General features: G+C 40.7%; 1 protein-coding gene across 3 annotated transcripts in view; it reads left to right on the forward strand.

The window, feature by feature from the left end:
* FOCAD (focadhesin) overlaps window positions 1-23,075 on the forward strand; it is a 320,136-nt gene that overhangs the window by 288,775 nt on the left and 8,286 nt on the right. For all 3 annotated transcript variants that reach the window (XM_045193625.3, XM_024558416.4, XM_045193626.3), the window contains exons 36-39: window positions 14,085-14,213; window positions 16,372-16,487; window positions 19,185-19,445; window positions 20,330-20,419. In XM_045193625.3, coding sequence (XP_045049560.2) covers window positions 14,085-14,213; window positions 16,372-16,487; window positions 19,185-19,445; window positions 20,330-20,419 — 596 coding nt within the window. The remainder of the gene's footprint in view (window positions 1-14,084; window positions 14,214-16,371; window positions 16,488-19,184; window positions 19,446-20,329; window positions 20,420-23,075) is intronic.

Raw genomic sequence — 23,075 nt, forward strand, 5'->3', positions numbered from 1 at the left:
TGGCACGTGACATCTGCCTCCCTCCCCTGCTGATGTCAGCTTCGATCACAACGGGATGGCTTCCAGGTTTCTCTACTACAAAGTTTGTGTTTTTCCCCTTATCATCAATTAGGATTATGTGTGGAGGTATTTTGAGACTTTATCCTACTTTCATCCATTAGTTTTAATATTCATTAATATGTTTTTGCCTGAATTAATTATTATTATAATGTGTCAAAACTAATTCTTAAAATTCTATTATTCCATTTACATTTAGTAGGCATTATACTACTGATAATGAACTCCTTCCTTTTCTTCCTCCCTCCCTCCCTCCCTTCCTTCCTTCCTTCTCTGTGTGGACTACTAAATTTGCATTTCATTTAATTTTTATTCAATTACTGTTTTGATCCTCAAATTATTCCAGATTAGATCAGTAAGAGCCTCTTGAAGTTGGCTCTTGTGTCCTTTTGACATGATCCTATAGTTCTTGAGATACCTTCTTTCTTTGTGGCCCAAGATGATCTAGGCTCATCCTGTATCAGCCTCAGCCCTGTAATAGCCAGATAGCTCAGGTTCCTTCTGGTGCAGAATAATATTTAGATGCCAAGATCTGGCCACAGTTTATGCCATTGCTACTGGGGTAATCACTGTTCCCAGGCCCTTTCAGAGGACAGTTAGGAAATTCTCTCTCCCCTTCTCTGTCTCTCCCTGTTTCCCCTCCTCCTCCCTCTCCACCCCTTCTCATGTCTATATTTATTTTTCCATACATATATATATGAGTCCACAAGTTTACACTAATATTTCCAATTACAGCTCAACGCCACAGGGTTCATTCACTCTACCTTTCCCTCTTTTCATACTTGGAAATTCTCTGACAGTAAGAAACCTGGCACCCATTATTCTCAATATATTTGTTCATTTTCTGAGTCCCTCTAAATGTAACCAGTCCCATCTCTACTGGGCCCAGCTGCCTTTCTCTGCCAGGTCCTGGTCTCCCGTGGGCAGCCTTCATGGTGCTAAGGGGCCCAGGGATGTTTTTGTTTCTGGTAAGACCAAATGTGGTTGAAGTACCTGGTATTATTCAGAACATCCTACCAACTCTTAGAATCTGACTGACATCAGAGTCACAACTGTTTCCAACGGCTAGCATGCTTATAGTTTCTGGCAGGGGCTAAGCACCTCCTAGTCCTCACAAATATGCCATCCTGTAATTACCTCTGCCTGTGTTTTCTGAGGACTTTGGAAAATTTCTACTCATCCTTTCCATCCTGGTTTAAATATTCTTTCCTCAGTAGGGAAGAGAGAAGTTTCCCTGATGGTCCCAGATGGGTTTAGATTTCTTATATGATACCTTTCTAGGTTGGTTTTGGTTTGATTTATTATTATTATTATTTTTTTAGTTTCTAAAATCTGGAGTTATTTTTCTTTTTTCTTTTAAAAATATTTTATTGTTTATGCTATTACAGTTGTCCCACTTTTCCCCCCTTCTCCCCCTTCTACCCAGCCCACCCCCCACTTGCATAATCAGCCCCTCATCATTGTCCATGTCCCCTGGGCCCGTCACCTTCTTTCAGTCAGTCACCATCTGACTCCCCTCTTACCGCTGTCAGTCTGTTCCATGATTCCATGCCTCTGGTTCTATTTTACTCAGTAGTTTGTTTTGTTCATTAGGTTCCTCTTATAAGTGAGATCATGTGGTGTTTGTCTTTCACCCACTGGCCTATTTCACTTGGCATAATAGTCTCCTTTCTATATGTTTCATACTATTTTATATATGTGTAATGATTTGCTTAATTTTTTATGGCTCTTTGTTTAAGCCTGTCTTTCTCATTAGATTGTAATTTCCTCAAGGGCAGAAAGAACATCTGTATTTTATTCTAAATGCTTTGAGAAGAGTACTTGGCAAATAATAGTTTTCAAATATTTATTGATCTACAGTTTTAAGCACATAGATGGGAATAGATAATTCTAAGCTAAGTTGCTTCTAAACAACTCTAAAGATGGAGAAAGTAAAGACAGGTCCATATGCACAGACAACGTGCTGGGGATGGGAATGTGTGCTAGCCTCTTGTCACCAGATTTCTACTGTGGAGCTTACACACGCGTGCTGTGGCCCAGATCTGAAATCTGTGTAGCCAAATGTGATAATAACGCATTATGTTCAGATACGCCATTTATATCAGGGTTCTTTGAAGGTGTCAACTGGATGAGAGATTTAAAGCAACTTTGTATCTGGATTTTAAAACATGTGGATGCTCTTAGTAAGTCTGTTAGGTCTTCTCAGCCCCAAATCCATGGTCTATAAAGCATTTCAGTGTTTCCTTTTACCTAAGGTACTTGTTTGAAAGACAAAGCATTGTCCTAAGGGAGCTGACCATTCCCATTGCTGAGATTTGCATTCTTGTGTCCATTGCTAAAGATCTCTGGGGAAGGAACCATGTGACTTCATTCTTCCAGGCTTGCAGACTCCCTCTCTTTCCATACACACCCCTCCCCTTCCAGATGCATGGAACTGTCAAGTATTTTCTTCATTCCTTACAGTTACTGTAATTTCTTTTATTCCAGTTAGTGTCAGAATTTGTTGTCTGTAAGTAGTGGAAAATTTTGTGTGATTCTATTTATGCTCTCTGGTAGTGATTCTCTGCCCTTTAAAAGTAGAAGATTTATTGTGTCATGGCCCTTTCTTCATTTTCAGCCCTATGCTCCATTTTACAGGTTCTCCTTGTTACAGGTTGACACTTGGTTCTCAGGTCAGGGTTTTAGGGTTGATACCAGATCAACTCTAAAGAGCATAGAAGCAACATGAAAAGTGTACAGTAAAATGCAATCATTGGGAAAGTTCTACTGTCCTGTCAAAGGAGCGCTCATTGTCTAGGCAATAAAACGCCTGGAAAGTGGTCATATTTCGCCCGGGGTCCTGGTATTAGAGGGCAGATCGAATGCCTTTCCTGATTCCCTAGGTCCTCTGGAAACTGCAGCCGTTTTATAGTGAATTTTGTAGAAGGACCTGGAGTAAAATTGTATGTAATTTTGAAAACACTTGATGTAAAAAAAATAATAGAAATCTGCTTATGATTACTGATATGCAATATAAAATTCTATTCAAGTCCTCAACGGGAGAGAAAAAGGTAATTTAATGCACAGATATTTACCCTACTGTGTGCCATTATTATGAATAATGAGCCAAAAGGACTCCCCTCCCCCCAAAAAGCTTAATTTTCATTCACTTTTTTGTGAAGTCAGAGACTCCAATTTGCAGCCAGTGTCTAGGGACATTGCCACATGTGTGTAATCAGCACATAGCCCACCAGTGAAGTCCCACCACTGCATTTTTGCTTTTACTGCATCTGATTTTTCCACATGTTTTTCCTCTCACTGGGATATCAGCTCCATGAGCATAGTGGCCTGTTCTGTCTTGTTGAGCTCTGCCTCCACTGTTTGGAACAGTGCCTGGCACCTAATAGATACTCAGTTAATGGTTGGATGAATGAATGTTTATGAATACATTTACCTTTTGTCAGAAATTCTTTTTGTAACAGTAACCGTTAACTTCCTGATAATATTTCTGCTCTCCTACTATTACATCTCAAGCTGCACTAGAAATAAAGCTTCCATTACTGGTAACACAGTAGAAAAGTAGCAAATGTGTTGAGTTTAACATTTTCAAAAAGCAAAAAGTGTTTGTTGGAGGCAAGAGAAACATCCCTGGAAGGTACACAACTAGTTTTACTTTCCCAACTTGGCAGAGGCATAGGAAAGGAGGTGGGGTATTTGGTGGCTAGCCTAAGAAAACATGCAGACTTCTGAGATAGCTCTAGTGGGAAATATGAGTCTAAAAGATAGAGGAAGGCCTGGGTTCAAAATATGGATTTACTAGTCATCAGCATATAAGTAATATGTGGAACTGTGAGAGGAGATGAGCCTAGGCCGTGAGACTCAGCAGAGGAACAACATAGAAGTTTAGAGAAGCATTTATTTAAAGCATGAGGGCATGATACAGTTTTAGATAGAAAAGTGTAGAAAGAAAGACAAACAAATGCCCTTGAATTTGGCATTTAGATAGCAATTAGAAATCTTTGTAAGGACAGTTCAAGTGGAGTAGTGGGGTCAGTAACTAGATAGCGATTATGTTAGGGTATTTTTATTACAGAAAGCGATAACTCACTTCATCCGACTCAAAAGTAAAGGTGTTTATTGCACGGATTGCTAACTTTCCTAGAAGTCTAAGGGCAGTAATTATCTTTCAGGGGCTGCATAGGATCAGTTTTTCTCATGGATTCTGCTTTTCTCTCCAGTGACTGCATCATCCCTTTCTATCCTTCTTGTGCTTTAAAAATACATACTGTGGTAAGACTTACGTAACATAAAATTTACCATTTTAAAGTGTACCACTCAGTGACATTTAGTGCATTTACACTGTGGTGCAACCATCACCACTATCTAGTTCCAGAACATTCTCATCACCCCAAAAGGAAGCCTTGCACCCATTGAGCAGCTGCTCCCCACACCCCACTTCCTAGCCCCTAGCAACCAATAGTCTCCTGTCTGTCTCTGTGGATTTGCCTGTTCTGTATATTTAAATGGAATCATGCACTGTATGACCTTTTGTGTCTGGCTCTTTTACTTAGAATAATATTTTAAAGGCTCGTCCATGTTGGAGCATATACCAGTATTTCATTTTTTATGGCCAAGTAATTTTCCATTGTATGGATATGCATTTTAACTATCCATTCACCACACTGGTGAACATTTAGGTTGTTTCTACCTTTTCACTATTATGAGTGGTCCTGATATGAAGATTTGTGTACAAGTTTTTGTTTAAACTCCTGTTTTCAATTCTTTCGGGTATAAATCTAGAAATGATGGGATTGCTGGATCATACATGAATTTTGTGTCATTTTTTGAGGAGCTGCCAAACTTTTTCTACAGTGGCTGCACCATTTTGTATTCCTACCAGCAACATGTGAGGGTTCCATTTTCTCCACATCACTGTAGAGAACAAGCCAACACATTGTTTTCCGTTGTTGTTGTTGCCGTCCTAGTGAATGTGAAGTGATATAATTTGGTTTTGATTTGCATTTCGGTGATAAACAATGATGTTGAGCATATTTTCAAATACTTGATGGCTATTTGTAGCATATCTTCTTCAGAGAATTATTTATTCAAGTCCTTTGACAATTTAAAAAATTAGATTGTCTTTGTATATTCTGGATACTAGGCTCTTATCAAATATTCAGTTCGCACATATTTTCTTGCATTCTGTAGGTGGTGGACAATATCCATTGATGCACAGAAGTTTTAACTTTTACAAAGCCCAATTTATCTATTTTTTCTTTAGTCACTCATGTTTTTGGTTTCGTATCTAAAAATCCACTGCCAGATCAAAGGTCATGAAGATTTACTTCTATGTTGTCTTCTAAGATTTTTATGGTTTAATTCTTGCATTTAGGTCATTGATTAATTTTGAGTTCATTTTTGTATATGATGTTAGGTAGGGGTCCAATTTTATTATTGGCATGTGGCTGTCTAGTTTTCCCAGAACCATTTGTTGAACAAACCATTCTTTCCTTTATTGAGTTTGACCTCTGTCAAAAGTCAACTGACCATAAAGTATGGATCTATTTTTGACCTCTCAATTTTGTTCATTTGTTTACATGTTTGCCAATACCAGACCATTTTGATTACTGTAGCTTTGTAGTAAATTTTGAATTTAGTATGTGCCAGTCCTTCACGTTTTTTTCAAGATCGATTTAGCCATTTGGAGTCCTTGCAATTCCATCTATTTCTGAGAACCAACCTGTTGATTTCTAAAGAAAAAGGCTGTTGAAATTTTGATGTGCATTCTGTTGAATCTGTAGATAGCTTGGGGAGTATTGTCATCTTACCAGTGTTTCCAATTCATAACACATGTCTTTCCATTTACATATTTTTAAATTTCATTTAGCAAAGTTTTGTACTTTTCAGTATATGTGTCTTTCACCTCAAATAAATTATCCCCAGGTTATTTTATTCTTTTGGACACTGTTGCAGGCAGCATTGTTTCTTAATTTCCTTTTTATATGAATCATTGCTGGGATATAGAAACACATTTTTTGTGTATTTATTCCTTCTTCCTTTCTAATCTGATTGACTTTTATTTCTTTTTCTTGCCTAATGGCTCTGGCTAGAACATCCAGTACAAAGTGTTGAAAGTAGGTATCTTTGTCTTGTTCCTAATCGGAAAGGGAAAGCTTCCAGCCTTTCATCGCTGGGTATGATGTCTGCTGTGGGGTTTTAACAGATGCTTTTTACCGTGTTGAGATCATTCCATTCTATTCATAATTTTCTGAGCATTTCTATCATGAAAGGGTGTTAGATTTTATCCAAAGCTTGCCATGTCATTTAAGATGGGCATGTTCCCCTCCCTCTTTCACTCTATTAATGTGGTATATCACATTGATTCATTCTCTTATGTTGAATAAATCCTGTGTTGTCGTCATGTATGATCCTTTTAATATGCCATTAGGTGCTGTTTGCTAGTGTTTTATTGAGAATTTTCACATCTATATTTATAGCATATATTGGTCTGTAGTTTTCTGTTATTTTGATATCTTTGCCTGGCTTTTGTGTCAGGATAAAGCTGGTCTCATGAATGAATTCCTTCTCTTCTTCTTTTGGAAGTAATTGAGAAGGATCGATGTTAATTCTTAAGTGTTTGATAGAATTACTAGTAAAATCATCTGGTCTTGGATTTTTCTTTGTTGGGGGGTTTATGACTACTGATTCAATCTTCTCACTTGTTATAGGTCTGTTCATGTTTTCTATTTATTTTTGAGTCAGTTTGGATATATTATATGTTTCTAGGAATTTGTTCATTTTATCTAGATCATCTCATTTGTTGGCATACAATTTTCCTAGTTTTCTGGTATCATTTTTATTTTTGTAAACTCAGTAGAAGTATCTCCAGTTTATTTTTTGTTTTAGTTAATTGTGTCTTGCTTCCTAATCAGTATATCTTTTATTTCCTTTTCTTGTCTTATACATGAAATAGAACTTCCAATATAATATTAAAAAGGAGTGTTGCCCTGGCCAGTGTGGCTCCTTTGGTTGGCCATTGTCCTGCAAACTGAAAGGTCACAGATTTGATTTCTGGCCAGAGCATGTGGCTGAAGTGCAGGTTCAGTCCCCAGTCAGGGCACAAGCAGGAGGTACCTGATCGATGTTTCTCTTCCTCTCTTTCCCTCTCTTGGAATCAATAAAAGAAAAAAAACTTTTTAAAGAAAAGGAGTGTTGAAACTTCTTTACCTTGTTCCTCATCTTAGTGAGAAAGCTTCTATTTTCTCACAATTAAGTATGATGTTAGCTTTAATTTTTTTGTACATATTCTGTATCAAGTTGAGGAAGTTTCTCTATCTAGTTTAATGAGTTTTTTCTCATGAATGGGTGTTGGATTTTTTCAAATGTTTTTTCTACATCTATTGACATGTTCATGTGACTTTTCTTCTTTAGCCTGCTGATGTGATGGATTACATTAATTTTTGGATGTTAACAAGCCTTGCATACTTGAGATAAAGCTCACTTGATTGTGGTGTATAATTCTTTCATACATTGTTAAATTCGATATGCTAATATTTTGTTGAGGATTTTTTTGTCTGTGTTCATGAGAGACATCGGCTTGTAGTGTTTTGTTATGTATTTGTCTGGTTCTGGTATTAGGGTAATGCTGTCCTCAGAGAATGAAATAGGAAGTACTCCCTCTGCTTCCACATTCTGAAAGAGCTTGTAGAGAATTGGTATAATTTCTTCCTTAAATGTTTGGTGGAATTCACCTGTGAACCCATCTGGGCATTTCTTTTTTAGAAACTTACTAATTATTGATTCAATTTTTAAATAGATACAGGCCTATTCAGATTATCTACTACTTCTTGTGTGAGTTTTTGCAGATTGTGTCTTTGAAAGAATTGATCCATTTCATCTAGGTCATCAAATCTGTGAGCATCAGAGATGTTCACACAGCCTCCAGGATTTCACCAGTTACAGTTCGGGTTTCTCTCCCCAGCACTGACTGGTCCCTGCAGTCTTTTCCACTCATGAGTCTCTGCTCTGGTGAGCCGTGACTCCCTGTGCAGACATGCCTTGGAGACATTGTGGGTTCAGTTCCAGATAACACACTAAAGCAAACGTCACAATAAAATGAATCCCATGAATTTTTTGGCTTCTCAGTGCATATAAAAGTTATGCTTACACTATATTGTACACTGTTCAGTGTGCAATAGCATTATGTCTTAAAAAATCCATGTACCTTAATTTAAAATACTTTATTACTAAAAAGAAAAATGCTAGCTATCATGTCTCCAAATTGGGGGCTGCAGATTTCCCTGTGTCCTTCCAGTTTTAGGGATCCAAGAAGAGTGTTGATTTTTAAGTCTGTTTAGCTTTTTATGTGTTGCTAGGACAGTGGCGAATTCCAGGCTCCTTACATGCAGAACTGGAAACCCAAAATCTCTCCTTTTTTATTTTTTTTTAGTTTTTTATTATAAAATGCCATAACATAAAATTTATCGTCTTAGCCATTTTTAAGTATATAGTTCAGTAGTGTTAAGTACGTTAACATTGTTGTTAAATTAAACCAATCTCCATGACTTTTCATCCTACAAAAGTGAAAGTCTAAAGAACAACATCAACAAGGAGGCAAAACAGAAACAGACACATTGATAGAACAGACTGGTGGTTGCCGGAGGGGTGGAGGTTGAGGAGCGGGTAGGAAAGGTGAAGGGATTGAGAAGTACAGATTGATAGTTACAGAATAGTCATGGGGATGTACAGAATAGGAAACATAGTCAGTGTCATTATGATTTTGTATGGTGCCAGGTGGGTACTGGGAACATTGGGGAGAGCACTTTGTAAAGTATATGATTATCTAACTACTATGCTGAACACCTGAAACTCATACAAAATAATATTGAATGTCAACTGCAATTGAAAAATTTTTTAAAAACTGAAAATCTAGACCTATTAAACCATTTATCCTTTCTCCCTCGCCCTAACCCCTGGTAACGATCATTCTTCTTTCTGTTTCTATTTGATTACTTCAAATACCTGCTGTGACTGCTAGTTGCACTCAGTGTAGTGTCCCCAAGAGATATTCATGTTGTAGCGTATGACAGGTTTTCTTTTCTTTTCAAGGTTAAATACTGTTCCATTGTGTGTATGTATCGTATTTCACTTACCCATTTATCTATCAACGGACATTTGGGTTGCTTCCACCTCCTGGCTATTGTGAATAGAGCCACTGTAAACATGGTGTATGAATATCTCTTCAAGACTGTGCTTTCAGTTCTTTTGGATATATGCCCAAAGTGGGATTGCTGGGTCACATGGTAGTCCTATTTATCATTTTTTGAGGAGCTATCATATTGTTTTCCATAGTGGTTCTACCATTTTGCAATCCCACCAGAAGTACAAAAGAGTATCAATTTCTCTACATCCTTGCCAACACTTACTAATATTCTTTTTCTGTCTTTTTTTATAGTATCCATCCTAATCGGTGCACTGTCTCATTGTTTTGATTTGGTTTTCTCTCATGATTAGTGGTGTTGAGCATCTTCATATTCTAGTTGGCCATTTGTGTATCATCCACAGAGAAATGTCTATTCAAGTTCTTTGCCCATATTTAGATGCTTCTTCTTTTCCCTACACTTCTCCTTTCAACATTTTTTCCTTTTATTGACTCTGCCTCCAATTCTGCTTTTCCCATTTTTTCAATCTCTACTAATTCTGCTGCTTTTCCTGCTGATACTGCATCTGCTGCTTTTTCCTGTGCTCCTCCTTTCTGTAACTGTTTTCCTCTTCATGACTCTGTCTCCACTTCTTCCCCATTTTCAGCATCTAAAGATTCATATACTTTTCTGCCGATCTTGCATCTATATTTCTTTTCGATGTGTTTCTCTTTCCGGTGGCTGTTTTTTCCTATTGCTGGCTCTATCCTCACTTCTGTTTTCTTATCTTTTCAGTGTCTGCTATTTTGCTGCTTTTCCTGACTCTTCTTCTCCTTTCCCTGTGTTTCTCCATTCTATGGATATCTTTCCTTCTCCCTGGCTCTCTCCCTGCTTCTCCTTTCCCCTTCAGTGTCTGCTGATTCTGCTACTTGTTCTGCCTCTGCTTCTCCTTTCCCTGCACTTCTCCTTTCTGCAGCTGCTTTCCTTTTGCTGGCTCTGTGCCTGCTTCTGCTTTCCATTTCAGTGTCTTTCGGTTCTGTGGGGGTTTTGGCCTCTACTTCTCCTTTCTGCAGGTGGTTTCCTTTTGTTGGCTGCTTCTGCTTTCCCCTTTAGTGTCTGCTGATTCTGCTACTTGTTCTGCCTCTGCTTCTCCTTTCCCTGCACTTCTCCTTTCTGCAGCTGCTTTCCTTTTGCTGGCACTGGGCCTGCTTCTGCTTTCATTTCACTGTCTTTGAGCTCTGTGGCTTTTTTGGCCTCTGCTTCTCCTTTCCCTGCACTTCTCCTTTCTACAGCTGCTTTCCTTTTGCTGGCTCTGTGCCTGCTTCTGCTTTCCATTTCAGTGTCTTTCGGTTCTGTGGGGGTTTTGGCCTCTACTTCTCCTTTCTGCAGGTGGTTTCCTTTTGTGGGCTGCTTCTGCTTTCCCCTTTAGTGTCTGCTGATTCTGCTACTTGTTCTGCCTCTGCTTCTCCTTTCCCTGCACTTCTCCTTTCTGCAGCTGCTTTCCTTTTGCTGGCACTGGGCCTGCTTCTGCTTTCATTTCTTTGTCTTTGAGCTCTGTGGCTTTTTTGGCCTCTGCTTCTCCTTTCCCTGCACTTCTCCTTTCTGCAGCTGCTTTCCTTTTGCTGGCTCTGTGCCTGCTTCTGCTTTCCATTTCAGTGTCTTTCGGTTCTGTGGGGGTTTTGGCCTCTACTTCTCCTTTCTGCAGGTGGTTTCCTTTTGTTGGCTGCTTCTGCTTTCCCCTTTAGTGTCTGCTGATTCTGCTACTTGTTCTGCCTCTGCTTCTCCTTTCCCTGCACTTCTCCTTTCTGCAGCTGCTTTCCTTTTGCTGGCTCTGTGCCTGCTTCTGCTTTCCATTTCAGTGTCTTTCGGTTCTGTGGGGGTTTTGGTCTCTACTTCTCCTTTCTGCAGGTGGTTTCCTTTTGCTGGCACTGGGCCTGCTTCTGCTTTCATTTCACTGTCTTCGAGCTCTGTGGCTTTTCTGGCCTCTGCTTCTCCTTTCCCTGCACTTCTCCTTTCTGCAGCTGCTTTCCTTTTGCTGGCTCTGTGCCTGCTTCTGCTTTCCATTTCAGTGTCTTTCGGTTCTGTGGGGTTTTAGGCCTCTACTTCTCCTTTCTGCAGGTGGTTTCCTTTTGTTGGCTGCTTCTGCTTTCCCCTTTAGTGTCTGCTGATTCTGCTACTTGTTCTGCCTCTGCTTCTCCTTTCCCTGCACTTCTCCTTCTGCAGCTGCTTTCCTTTTGCTGGCACTGGGCCTGCTTCTGCTTTCATTTCACTGTCTTTGAGCTCTGTGGCTTTCTTGGCCTCTGCTTCTCCTTTCCCTGCACTTCTCCTTTCTGCAGCTGCTTTCCTTTTGCTGGCTCTGTGCCTGCTTCTGCTTTCCATTTCAGTGTCTTTCGGTTCTGTGGGGGTTTTGGCCTCTACTTCTCCTTTCTGCAGGTGGTTTCCTTTGGTGGGCTGCTTCTGCTTTCCCCTTTAGTGTCTGCTGATTCTGCTACTTGTTCTGCCTCTGCTTCTCCTTTCCCTGCACTTCTCCTTTCTGCAGCTGCTTTCCTTTTGCTGGCTCTGTGCCTGCTTCTGCTTTCCGTTTCAGTGTCTTTCGGTTCTGTGGGGGTTTTGGCCTCTACTTCTCCTTTCTGCAGGTGGTTTCCTTTTGTGGGCTGCTTCTGCTTTCCCCTTTAGTGTCTGCTGATTCTGCTACTTGTTCTGCCTCTGCTTCTCCTTTCCCTGCACTTCTCCTTTCTGCAGCTGCTTTCCTTTTGCTGGCACTGGGCCTGCTTCTGCTTTCATTTCACTGTCTTTGAGCTCTGTGGCTTTTTTGGCCTCTGCTTCTCCTTTCCCTGCACTTCTCCTTTCTGCAGCTGCTTTCCTTTTGCTGGCTCTGTGCCTGCTTCTGCTTTCCATTTCAGTGTCTTTCGGTTCTGTGGGGGTTTTGGCCTCTACTTCTCCTTTCTGCAGGTGGTTTCCTTTTGTTGGCTGCTTCTGCTTTCCCCTTTAGTGTCTGCTGATTCTGCTACTTGTTCTGCCTCTGCTTCTCCTTTCCCTGCACTTCTTTCTGCAGCTGCTTTCCTATTGCTGGCTCTGTGCCTGCTTCTGCTTTCATTTCACTGTCTTCGAGCTCTGTGGCTTTTTTTGCCTCTGCTTCTCCTTTCCCTGCACTTCTCCTTTCTGCAGCTGCTTTCCATTTGCTGGCTCTGTGCCTGCTTCTGCTTTCCATTTCAGTGTCTTTCGGTTCTGTGGGGGTTTTGGTCTCTACTTCTCTTTTCTGCAGGTAGTTTCCTTTTGCTGGCACTGGGCCTGCTTCTGCTTTCATTTCACTGTCTTCGAGTTCTGTGGCTTTTCTGGCCTCTGCTTCTCCTTTCCCTGCACTTCTCCTTTCTGCAGCTGCTTTCCTTTTGCTGGCTCTGTGCCTGCTTCTGCTTTCCATTTCAGTGTCTTTCGGTTCTGTGGGGTTTTAGGCCTCTACTTCTCCTTTCTGCAGGTGGTTTCCTTTTGTTGGCTGCTTCTGCTTTCCCCTTTAGTGTCTGCTGATTCTGCTACTTGTTCTGCCTCTGCTTCTCCTTTCCCTGCACTTCTCCTTTCTGCAGCTGCTTTCCTTTTGCTGGCTCTGTGGCTGCTTCTGCTTTCCATTTCAGTGTCTTTCGGTTCTGTGGGGGTTTTGGCCTCTACTTCTCCTTTCTGCAGGTGGTTTCCTTTTGTTGGCTGCTTCTGCTTTCCCCTTTAGTGTCTGCTGATTCTGCTACTTGTTCTGCCTCTGCTTCTCCTTTCCCTGCACTTCTCCTTTCTGCAGCTGCTTTCCTTTTGCTGGCTCTGTGCCTGCTTCTGCTTTCCATTTCAGTGTCTTTCGGTTCTGTGGGGGTTTTGGCCTCTACTTCTCCTTTCTGCAGGTGGTTTCCTTTTGTTGGCTGCTTCTGCTTTCCCCTTTAGTGTCTGCTGATTCTGCTACTTGTTCTGCCTCTGCTTCTCCTTTCCCTGCACTTCTCCTTCTGCAGCTGCTTTCCTTTTGCTGACACTCTCCTGCTTTTGCTTTGTCCTTCAGTGTCTGCTGACTCTGCTGCTCTTTCTACTTATTCAAACCCTCATGTTACTTTTCCTAGTGATGCTTTTGTTTTTGCTGATTCTGCTTTTCTTTCTGCTGATGCTGGTTTCCCTTCTGCTGCTGTCGTTTCTCCTGCTACTTTACCATCTCCTTTTTGGTCTTCCACTCTTTTATACGTTATTTCTGACCTCCATGTATCTTCACTTTTACATTACCCTTGATGGCTACTGCAGTCCTAACTGCCTATTTTGCATCCAATTGCTCCATGCCTCATTTTTTTTCAATTTCAATTTACTACTCACCTGAATAAAAAATATAGAATATTAAAGTCATGATATTGTCTCCCAGATAGCTGGTTAACCTATGGTATAGCTATTAACTTAGATGTTTACCTCTGGAGCAGCGAGCCTTGGCACCAGCTGAGGAGTAGAATGGTGAATCACATGGTGCAGTATAAGCCCATTCAGGGCCCTGGGGACTGAAGGTAATCCACCGTCCTTAAAGGGATTGTGCCAGTGTCGGCAGTAATGGTCTCCCTTTCTGCAAGTGAATTGAACACAAGTGAGCAGTGAGGCAGTAATGTAGAGAAAGTTACTCGTTTTAGAAAGCTGGGTAAAAAGACATGAGAAAGCATGGAAGACAGCTGAGCAGTTATGTCAAATCTTCCTATCCAAACAAGTGGGAAAGACTGGAGACAAATAGGAGAGAGAAGAATAGAGGGAACAAGGTTTTGTAGTAAATGAGGATGAGATTAAGAGCAGAACAAGATTGAAAGATAGACCACAATGGAAAATGTGATACCAAATCCCTTTGAAACAAGGCGAACCAGGAGGGAAAGCTGAACTGTTCTATTATTGTTTTCCTTTTTGTTGCAGGTCCTGAGTCTGTGCCACCTTCCCTGCTCAAGGTAGTGATGAAACCCATAGCAACAGTCGGCAAAAACTACCAGTACCCTCCAGTGAACTGGGCTTCAGTGCTCTCTCCACTTATGAGGCTGAACTTTGGTAAACATCAAGTGTTTTTAGGTCTCTGGAGTCTGATTTTAGGGTGTGACCTGGATAGAAAAATATATCCTGTCTCCCAGGTGGCACTGACCTGGGAGATAGACCTTCAGGATTTTGAAGTTTGGCTTCTTTGATGGGACCACTGGATTACTTTCACTGGTCACTTTGTAAACAGTTGAGGACGAAGAGGTGGAGGTCTGAAGACACACATGCAGGAAGGTGCACTCATCAAGATAACACGTGACTGAGATGTGCTTGGTGTTGGGCATGTGTTGCAGGCAACACAAAGCTGGGTTGGATGTTTATCAAGCTGCACTCTCAGAGCCCTGTGTTTCAGGGAAGTAGCCGGTGGGATGCTGCAGCAGGGTTCTGTTGCTGCAGTAACAAATTACCACACACTTAGTGGCTTGAACCAACGCAGATTTATTTTTTTGTCTTATAGTTCTGTAGATCACAAGTCCAACATGGTTCTTTCTGGGCTAATATCAAGGTATGGGCAGAGCAGCATCATTTCCTAGATGCTTTAGTGGGGGTGCTATGGTCTGAACATTTATGCCCCTCCAAAATTCCTATGTTGAAATCCTAAATTCCAATATGATGATACTAGGAGGTGGGGCCTTTGTGAAGTGATTAGGTCCTGAGAGCTGGAGCCCACATGAATGGGATTAATGCTCTCTTAAAAGAGGCCCCACAGAGCTCCACAGCCCCTTCCCCATTTGAGGACACAGAAATTGGCAGTCTGCATCCCCCAAAATATCCTCACCAGAATCTGACCATGCTGGTGCCCTGATCATGGAATTCCAGCCTCCAGAACTGTGAGAAATAAATTTCTTCTGTTTATAAGCCACCCAGTCTGTGGCACTTTGATAGCAACCCAAAAGGACTATGATAGGGAAAACATTTTTTTTTTTTTCCCTTTTATAGCTTCTAGAGGCCTCCCGTATTCCTTGGTTTGTGCCTCCCACCCCTTCTCCATCATCAAAGCAAGCAACAGAGGGCTGGCCTTCTCATGCTGTCATCTTTCTGGCTCTCTGTAACTGGACAAAGTTATCCACGTTTCAGGATTCATGTAATTAAATGAGTCCAGTTGAGTAACCCAGGATGACTGCCCCATCTCTAGGTCATTAAATTGAATCACATCCGCAGAGTTCCTTTGCCATGCAAGGTAACATATTCATAGGTTCCAGAGATTAGCATGTGGACACCTTTGGGGGCCATTATTCTGCCCACCACAGGTCCTTTGGGGTGAGAGTTAAAGGGAATGCCTTCCTCTACACCTTTAATTCATCCATAGCAACCTCTTTTATGTACTTAGCATCTACAAATTTAAGTTTATGTACTTGCCCCTCACTACCCCCAAAAGAGAGAGAAAGAGAGAATAATTTTAACAATGCTGCAATTGTGGGTGTTTGTGTGTATTTGTAACAAGTGCTATTTTTTACAGTAAGGTGTTTACTTATATACAATATATAGAAAGACTTGTATACTATAATTTATAGGTAATTTAAGGGATAATCAAAGATGATTTTAACTGTACACAATTTTTCATTTAAATGTTTTCATTTTAACCCAATCCTACCATAAAAAATGATGTTACTGTACAGTGTTATCAGAGATTTCATTTGAAAAATATGTCTCCCTGCCCCTCCCTGCTTTTACATGCTTTGTTGAAAATGTTTGTGCTTTAGTAAACCCCTTGGAGAAAACAAGAAAGTATGTCTGCTGATGTGAATCAGACTGTTAGAAAGACTCAGTCACTTCAGAATGCGCTACATCTTTAAGTCCTTCTAGATCTAGACAGTTTCTCTGTATGCCGAATGCAAGGTCAAGAGGAGAGGAAAGCAAAGGCAAAGAGATCTTTAGCTAAAATTTTCTCAAAGTTTTGACAGCATTTGGGTGTTTAGGTTTATCTGGATATCATAAGAGATATTACCCTACCTAGCTCAAGGCCCTTATCTGTCCTAAGGCTTGTGATTCCGATGCCAGTAGGTACATTCTTGTACCTCATCTCCAAAAGGTCTCTTGAAACACCTCTTGGTTTACTGAAATTCTGTTACCTGTAGAAGTCACACAAGCAGATGCTTTGATTTGAGACACTGAAAGCTGAAAGTCAGAGAAGCAGCTCTACTAGATACTCTTTTTCTTTCTTCTCTTTTAGGTGAAGAGATACAGCAACTGTGCCTTGAAATTATGGTGACTCAGGCACAGTCATCCCAGAATGCAGCTGCACTGTTGGGATTGTGGGTGATGCCACCGCTGGTCCACGGTCTTAGTGTAGGTAGTAACTGAGGGTGTTGGGCAACAGGAGGATATGGTTCTTGGGGGGAAATTAACATTTATTTGGGTATGCGTTCTCAAAGTCGAGAGTGGGAAAGTGGGATTTTAGAAAAATGGAGGGTTTGACAATCAGCGGCCAGCAGAGTGGGAAATTGTGAGACTCAGAACTCCACCATAGCTGTCACCGTTCATGCCGTCAGCTCCCATTTACTATAAAAAGGAAAAATGATGGTCTGAGATACTAAAGTTCCAATTTCAAATTCATACAGCTGGAAAGTTGTGGAGTCATTTGAGCCTAGGTTTATTTGTTTATATTATACACATAATCATTTCAGTAGGTATTAAGCAGGACAGTCCACATGTACAGGATATATGATCCCTCCTTTTCACAGAAAAGACAACAATTAAAGTGAGCCCTGAAGGCTACGTAGGATTTGGTTAGGCATCAAATTAGAGGCACCAGGAGATGTAAGTGCAGGGAGTGGAAGGTCTCCGCCAGAGCGTTCGTCTTGAACGGAGTGCGGAGGTGGAAGCGATCTAGACTGTCACGAGTCAGGGCTAACGGTGCTTGTTCTTCGGTCATACTCCTGTCTTCATTCCTAAAGGATGAAGGAAACGTTCCGTGCTTCCTTAGAGGTTTGCCAGTGGATCATAAGTTAAATGACCTTACCTTTGTTATTCTTCTCTTCTAGGAGGCTTTAATTCCTTGAGAATACTGCAAAGCTCTCCTATTATTTCCTCAAACTTTGGCTTCAGTACCTACTCTTCACTTTTTTTCTTTAAGTTCTCCTATGTCTCCTAATACTTTTTAATTGACGGTCGATATTATTGATGTCTGCATCCTCTCTGTCAGCTTTTATCATTGCCTGTGTGCTCCAAGCAGCTCCCGTCCGGCTGCCACTTGCTGAGAGCTTGCTAAGCACCGGCTACTTATAAGCACTCAGTGAGTACTTTCGGACATCAGATTAAATCTCTTCAACCTGACAGGCTGATTTTTCTTACGGCTTTATTGAGTTATAATTTACATTCCATAAAGTATAGCCATTTTAAGTATACTTTGAGTTTTAGTATATTTATAAATTTTCCTCCATCACCAAGTATACGTCCATCACACCAAATGCTCCTGTGCCTGCTTGTTGTCAACCTGAACACCCAGGGTCAGACCCAGGCAACCGCTGATCTGTTCTTTGTCTCTGTATTTTTGACTTTTTAAAAGAACTTTCATATAAATTTAAATTTCCTATAAAGTTTAGAAATTCGATAGAATGGAGTCATACAATATGAAGCCTTCCGTGTCTGGCTGATTTTACTTCTGAGCAGTATATTTTGTTATTTCCATTTTACAGATTGGTAAACTGAGGCAAAGTTCCCGTACCTAACGAGTGGAGGAGAGTCTGAGTGACCCCAGAGCCTGTACCTTAAACACTGTGCTATAATTCCTTCCTTCTGAATCATGTGTGACTCTCCCAGCCAGTTTTGTTGACCTCAGAAATTATTTTAGGTTTTACTTTTCTTTCCATTTCTCTTTCAGATCTGTGCTACTCTTTTGCATTTGCCCTTGATTATGGACTTTTCATATTATCTTTGTTAATTAATAAATGAAGTTTGTGAATTCATTTACTTTTTTTTTAATTTTATTTTTTTTATTCAGTTACAATTGTCTGCATTTTCTCCCCATACCTCCACCCCACCCCAGCCAGTCCCACCTCCCTCCCCTACCTCTACCCTCCCCCTTGATTTTGTCCTTGTGTCCTTTATAGTAGCTCCTATAGACCCCTCTCCCCACTATCCCCTCCCCACTCCCCTCTGGCTATTGTTACATTGTTCTTAACTTCAATGTCTCTGGTTATATTTTGTTTGCTTTTTTCTTTTGTTGATTATGTTCCAGTTAAAAGTGAGATCATATGGTATTTGTTCCTCATTCACTTAATTAGAACCCTTCTCATTAAAAAAAAATCTGAAATGGCCTATTCTTTGAAGTGAGTTCTCACGCAATGACACTGATCATTTTAGAGATTTACTGATTGTTGTCCCATTTGATTTCTTTATACCACTTCTTCTAGACTTGCTGTTTCTTTAGTGTCATACTTAAAATTTCTGACAACTTTTGAAGCCTGCTTTCTTAAAGTCTGTGTCCCAGTCCTGTGGTTAACCGTGCCCATTCTTAGCTCTCGTGAACTCTTCAGATGCCATGGTCAGTTTCACGTGCTCAGCTGGTGCTTCTTTGGTCAGAAGTGGACTCAGCATGCCAGTTCCTCTTACTTCCCTGTGCTTCCTCAGAAGAAGAGATTAGTAATACCAGATACCTTGTTTCATTGATTTCCAGCAAACGAACCTTCATCTTCAGGAGCTTTTCTTGACAGAAGATGTGACCTGTTAAGACTGAATAGTGACAACTGTCTTGTGATTTCAGAAGTAGCATTTTATTCCCCTCACTGAAAAGATGCAAGGTTTAAGCTGAGTAGTTCACAGATGGTTTTGGCCAATCCCCTATACACACATGAGGCAGGCTGGATCAGAAGTCACTGCAGCAGCCAAAGTTACATGTGCTGGTGGCACTTTGGACACTGAGGCTGTGGGAAACTGAGGGGCATGTCCCAGTCTACTCTCACACACGGTGACAACCCGGAAGTTTTGAGTGTTGCAAATCCAAACTTGCCCGTTTACATCTGACCTCTTCTGTTTAACTTCCAGCTGAATATCAAGAAATACCTCCTGGTGTCTGCACCTCTGTGGATCAAACACGTCTCTGATGAACAGGTCCTGGGTTTTGTTGAAAACTTAATGGTGGCAGTTTTTGAAGCCGCTTCCTCACTCTCCAATCGTGAGTTATGCCTGAGCGCCTTGCAGGGTCTGAGCCAGGCTATGAGACTGCCCAGCCCTGCCCACCACCTCTGGAGTTTGCTCCGTGAAGCTACTGGGAAAATTTTTGACCTACTGCCAAGTAAGATTCGGGTGAGGAACAAAAATATTTACATTCCTGACAATTTATGTTTGGGATTTTTAAAGCCTTTTTGGCAAAGCAGGAAGGTGTATGTTTTAAGAATGTGGTGGGAAGGCTAGCAAGAAATAACCACGTTCTTCACTAAGAATGTGTTTGCTTCCACGATCTAAATTGAGGTTGAATATTTAGAACCAAAGTCTTGAGCAAGCTCAGAGGCCGGTTCACCAGCGCTGCACCAGGACGTTTGCTCTTACGCCTCTTACCAAATGCCTGCAGACATTGAGCAAGCTCAGAAGCACACACACTTTACACCTGGAGAGTCCCTGGGCATGTTTTTCAATATGCTGTTCATATGACCTAGCGCTAGCCTTTGTCCCTGCCCCCCCAACACACCCCTGAATTGTAGTTTTACAAAGATGTTGATAATCCATTTGGAATGATGGATCCTTATGAGAATAAAGAAAGAACGGTCAAATACACAACAGCAGGAAAGATGTAGGGGTGGGGCGGTTAATGAGAAAGAATGGCCACATGTTAAAATTAAAATCTCACTCTGGCTGGGTGGTTCAGCATTTGGAGTGCCATCCCACACAACAGAAGGTTGTGGGTTCCATCCCTGGTCAGGGCACTCACCTAGGTTGTGGGTGTGGTCCCCAGTCAGGGCGTGTATGGAGGCAACCGATCGATGTTTCTCTCTCTGATGTTTCTCTCTCTGTCTCCCTTCCTCTCTCTCTAAAATCAATAAAAACATATCCTTGGGTGAGGACTTAAAAAAAGTTAGAACCTCATCAGTGACTGTTTGTGGAGATAAGCAAATCTAATAATTTGTCAGAACATTAAGAGTATACTTAACTTCCATTGTATTTGACATGCTTGTTTTTTTTTTTTTTACCAGAGAAATGATTTAGAGCTGTATATCAGTGTGGCAAAATGCCTCTCAGAAATGACAGATGATGAAGCCAATCAGGTTGCCCAGGTTACTGAGGTAATAACATATCTATGTCTCTTTTCATTACTGAGGTGGGAATTACAGTTGAAGAGGTGATTACAGTACCCTTTTGGTTGAATCTAGTTTTGCTTCCTACTTGTTACTGTTAATTTCAGAAACCTGCCTCACTCTGGTCTTGTGTCCAGACTGGTAATATGGTTGGTTCTTACAAATGTTGTGCATAACGATGCTTTAACCTCACTAATCTCACCTTATCAAGGACACTTTAGTGTCTCCTGTGGGCAAAAATAAGTACAGGACAACGTCTTCAGTATAAAATCCACAAGAATGGGAATATTCTGACCGAAAAACTTTCTGGTACATGGAAGGCATAAATAGTTCAGGTCTCACATTTAATTTTCATTGCCTGATACTTATCATTTTGGAATAAAGAAGGGTGTCTGATTGAAAACCAAGCACCCTCCGACCCATGTCCAATCAAATGATGAATGGGCAGAAAGTAGCGTGTCTGTGAGGCTGCCAGATTTAGCAAATATGGCCTGTTAAATTTGAATTGCAGGTAAACAATGAAGAATATTTTTAGTATAAGTACATCCCAATGTATGTACTTGTTCAAAAGATAGCCCTGATTACCAGGTAATATCAAAGTTCTGTAGAACTGTGAGCCCTCACATAGCAGGTGGATTTTTTATTCCACTTTAAGGAAGGTTTTACCTATCCAGTCACATCCTTGGATTTCTGCTTCACGTAGCAGTGATTCATAAAATGTGCTCCCTGGACCTGGGAGCTGATTAGATATGCAAGTTCTAACGTCCCACCCCAGACCTGCTCCATCAGAAACTCTGGGTGGGGCCAGGAAAGTGCTTCAGCAGTTCTCCCAGGTGACTGCGGTGCTTCCTGAGGTTTGGGGACACTGGAGTACTCAGAACATCAGCATTTTGGACATGCGGTAATTTTAAGGAAGGAAAAGCAGTATAAGGAAAAGCTTAAATGAATGGACTCTGGAGCCTCGCATACAGGGTTTGAAATCCAGCTCTCTAGTTTACCCGTGTGACCTTAGTTACATTTCATAACCTCTCTCTGCCTAAGTTTCCTCATCTGCAAAAGGGAGGTAAGAGCACCTACCTGTTTGGGTTAATTTGTGAGTTAAATGACTTAATTCACATTGAGTTCTTGGAAAAGTGCCTGACCCAAGGCGAGGACTCAATAATGATTTATTATCATAATTATGATTTTCATGTAATTTATTATATCCGGTTATTATATTCACGTAATATAGTCAGAGGTAATGCATACAGTTTACTTCGTGGTACCGAGCACTAGAGGTTGCTATGTTATTCACTTGGTTCCTAAAGTACCATTCAGGACACTGTCACTACAACATACTAAACAGTCTTCTGATGTCCCCAAAAGGGTTAATGTGTTCCACTGAGGTCAGTGTTTTCATTTCTGGAAAGAATAGGGGTAAGAAAACAGTAGTGGTAAAGACTTCAGACTCCATGTGTTCCCATTTTTTTCTGCCACCAAAGCTGTGTGACCTTAAGTTACCCAACCTCTGTGCCTCAGTCTCCTCATATGAAAAGGAGGGGTGACAATAGTAACCTACTGCATACAGCTGGTGTGAGAAGTCCATGGTTAATATAGTGGTTAAACTTTTTGGTCTCAGGACTATTTTCATACCTTAAAAATTGATGACTCCAAAGAGCTTTTTACATGGATTATCTCTGTCAACATTTACCATATTGGAAATTAAAACTAGGAGATTTAGAATTATTTACTTAAAAGTAATAATAATAAACCCATTGCATCTTAATATAAATGAGAAAAAATATTTTCCAGAAAATCAAAATAACTAGTGACAAAAGCGGCATTGTTTCACATTTTTGCAAGTCTCTTCAATGTCTGCCTTAATAGAAAACAGTCGGAGTCTCATAGCTGTTGCTTTTTTCGACCTGTTGTCCATTATTGTGGTGAAGTATGTGAAGAAAACCCAGAATCATATAGATATGCAGGTAGAAAAGGGAAGAGTGTGTTAATAGGCTTGCCAGATGGTTACGGGTATCTTTCTTTGATATTGCATCAAAATTCCACAAGTGGTAGTTTCTTCTAGGTTGGTTGCAGTGTGGAATCTGAAGTAATCCGTGAACTTCACACACTCTGTTACATTAGAATCCTTTGGTCTCTCTTGTGCTCTCAGTTTGTTACCAATGCATGATTTTGTAATATCATATGTTGGCCATTTGAAAAATTTTGAATCACTAAGTTTCAAAAATCTGTTAAATGTTGATACATTTCATTATATAATATCAAAATTTCATATTCATTAATATCACCAGCAATCTCATCAGAAAAGTCTTTTATGTATTGGGAAGCTGCCAAACTCATATAAGCAGATACAGATTTCCCAAAAATCTAATTTGTGCTTGAAGGTTCAGACTTTATTATTGGCAGTGAATATTGTCAAGTATTTTCCTTGAAGTGACAGTCTCATTTCCTTCAGTTTTAAGAAAATGGTCTTTCAGATACTCAGTTTGAATAGCCGTAGCTGTTCCATGGGAAGAGTGGCCATTTCAGCTTACAGCTCCGTGTTACAAGTGTTGTTCCTTGAGACAGCCGTCATACCCCGGCACGTAGCAGAAGTCTCGTATATGTGGTTCCCATTTTGTCACACAGAATATTGAAAAGATGTGTA

Source organism: Desmodus rotundus, chromosome 1 (genome assembly GCF_022682495.2).
Source record: "Desmodus rotundus isolate HL8 chromosome 1, HLdesRot8A.1, whole genome shotgun sequence".
NCBI classification, from domain to species: Eukaryota; Metazoa; Chordata; class Mammalia; order Chiroptera; family Phyllostomidae; genus Desmodus; species Desmodus rotundus.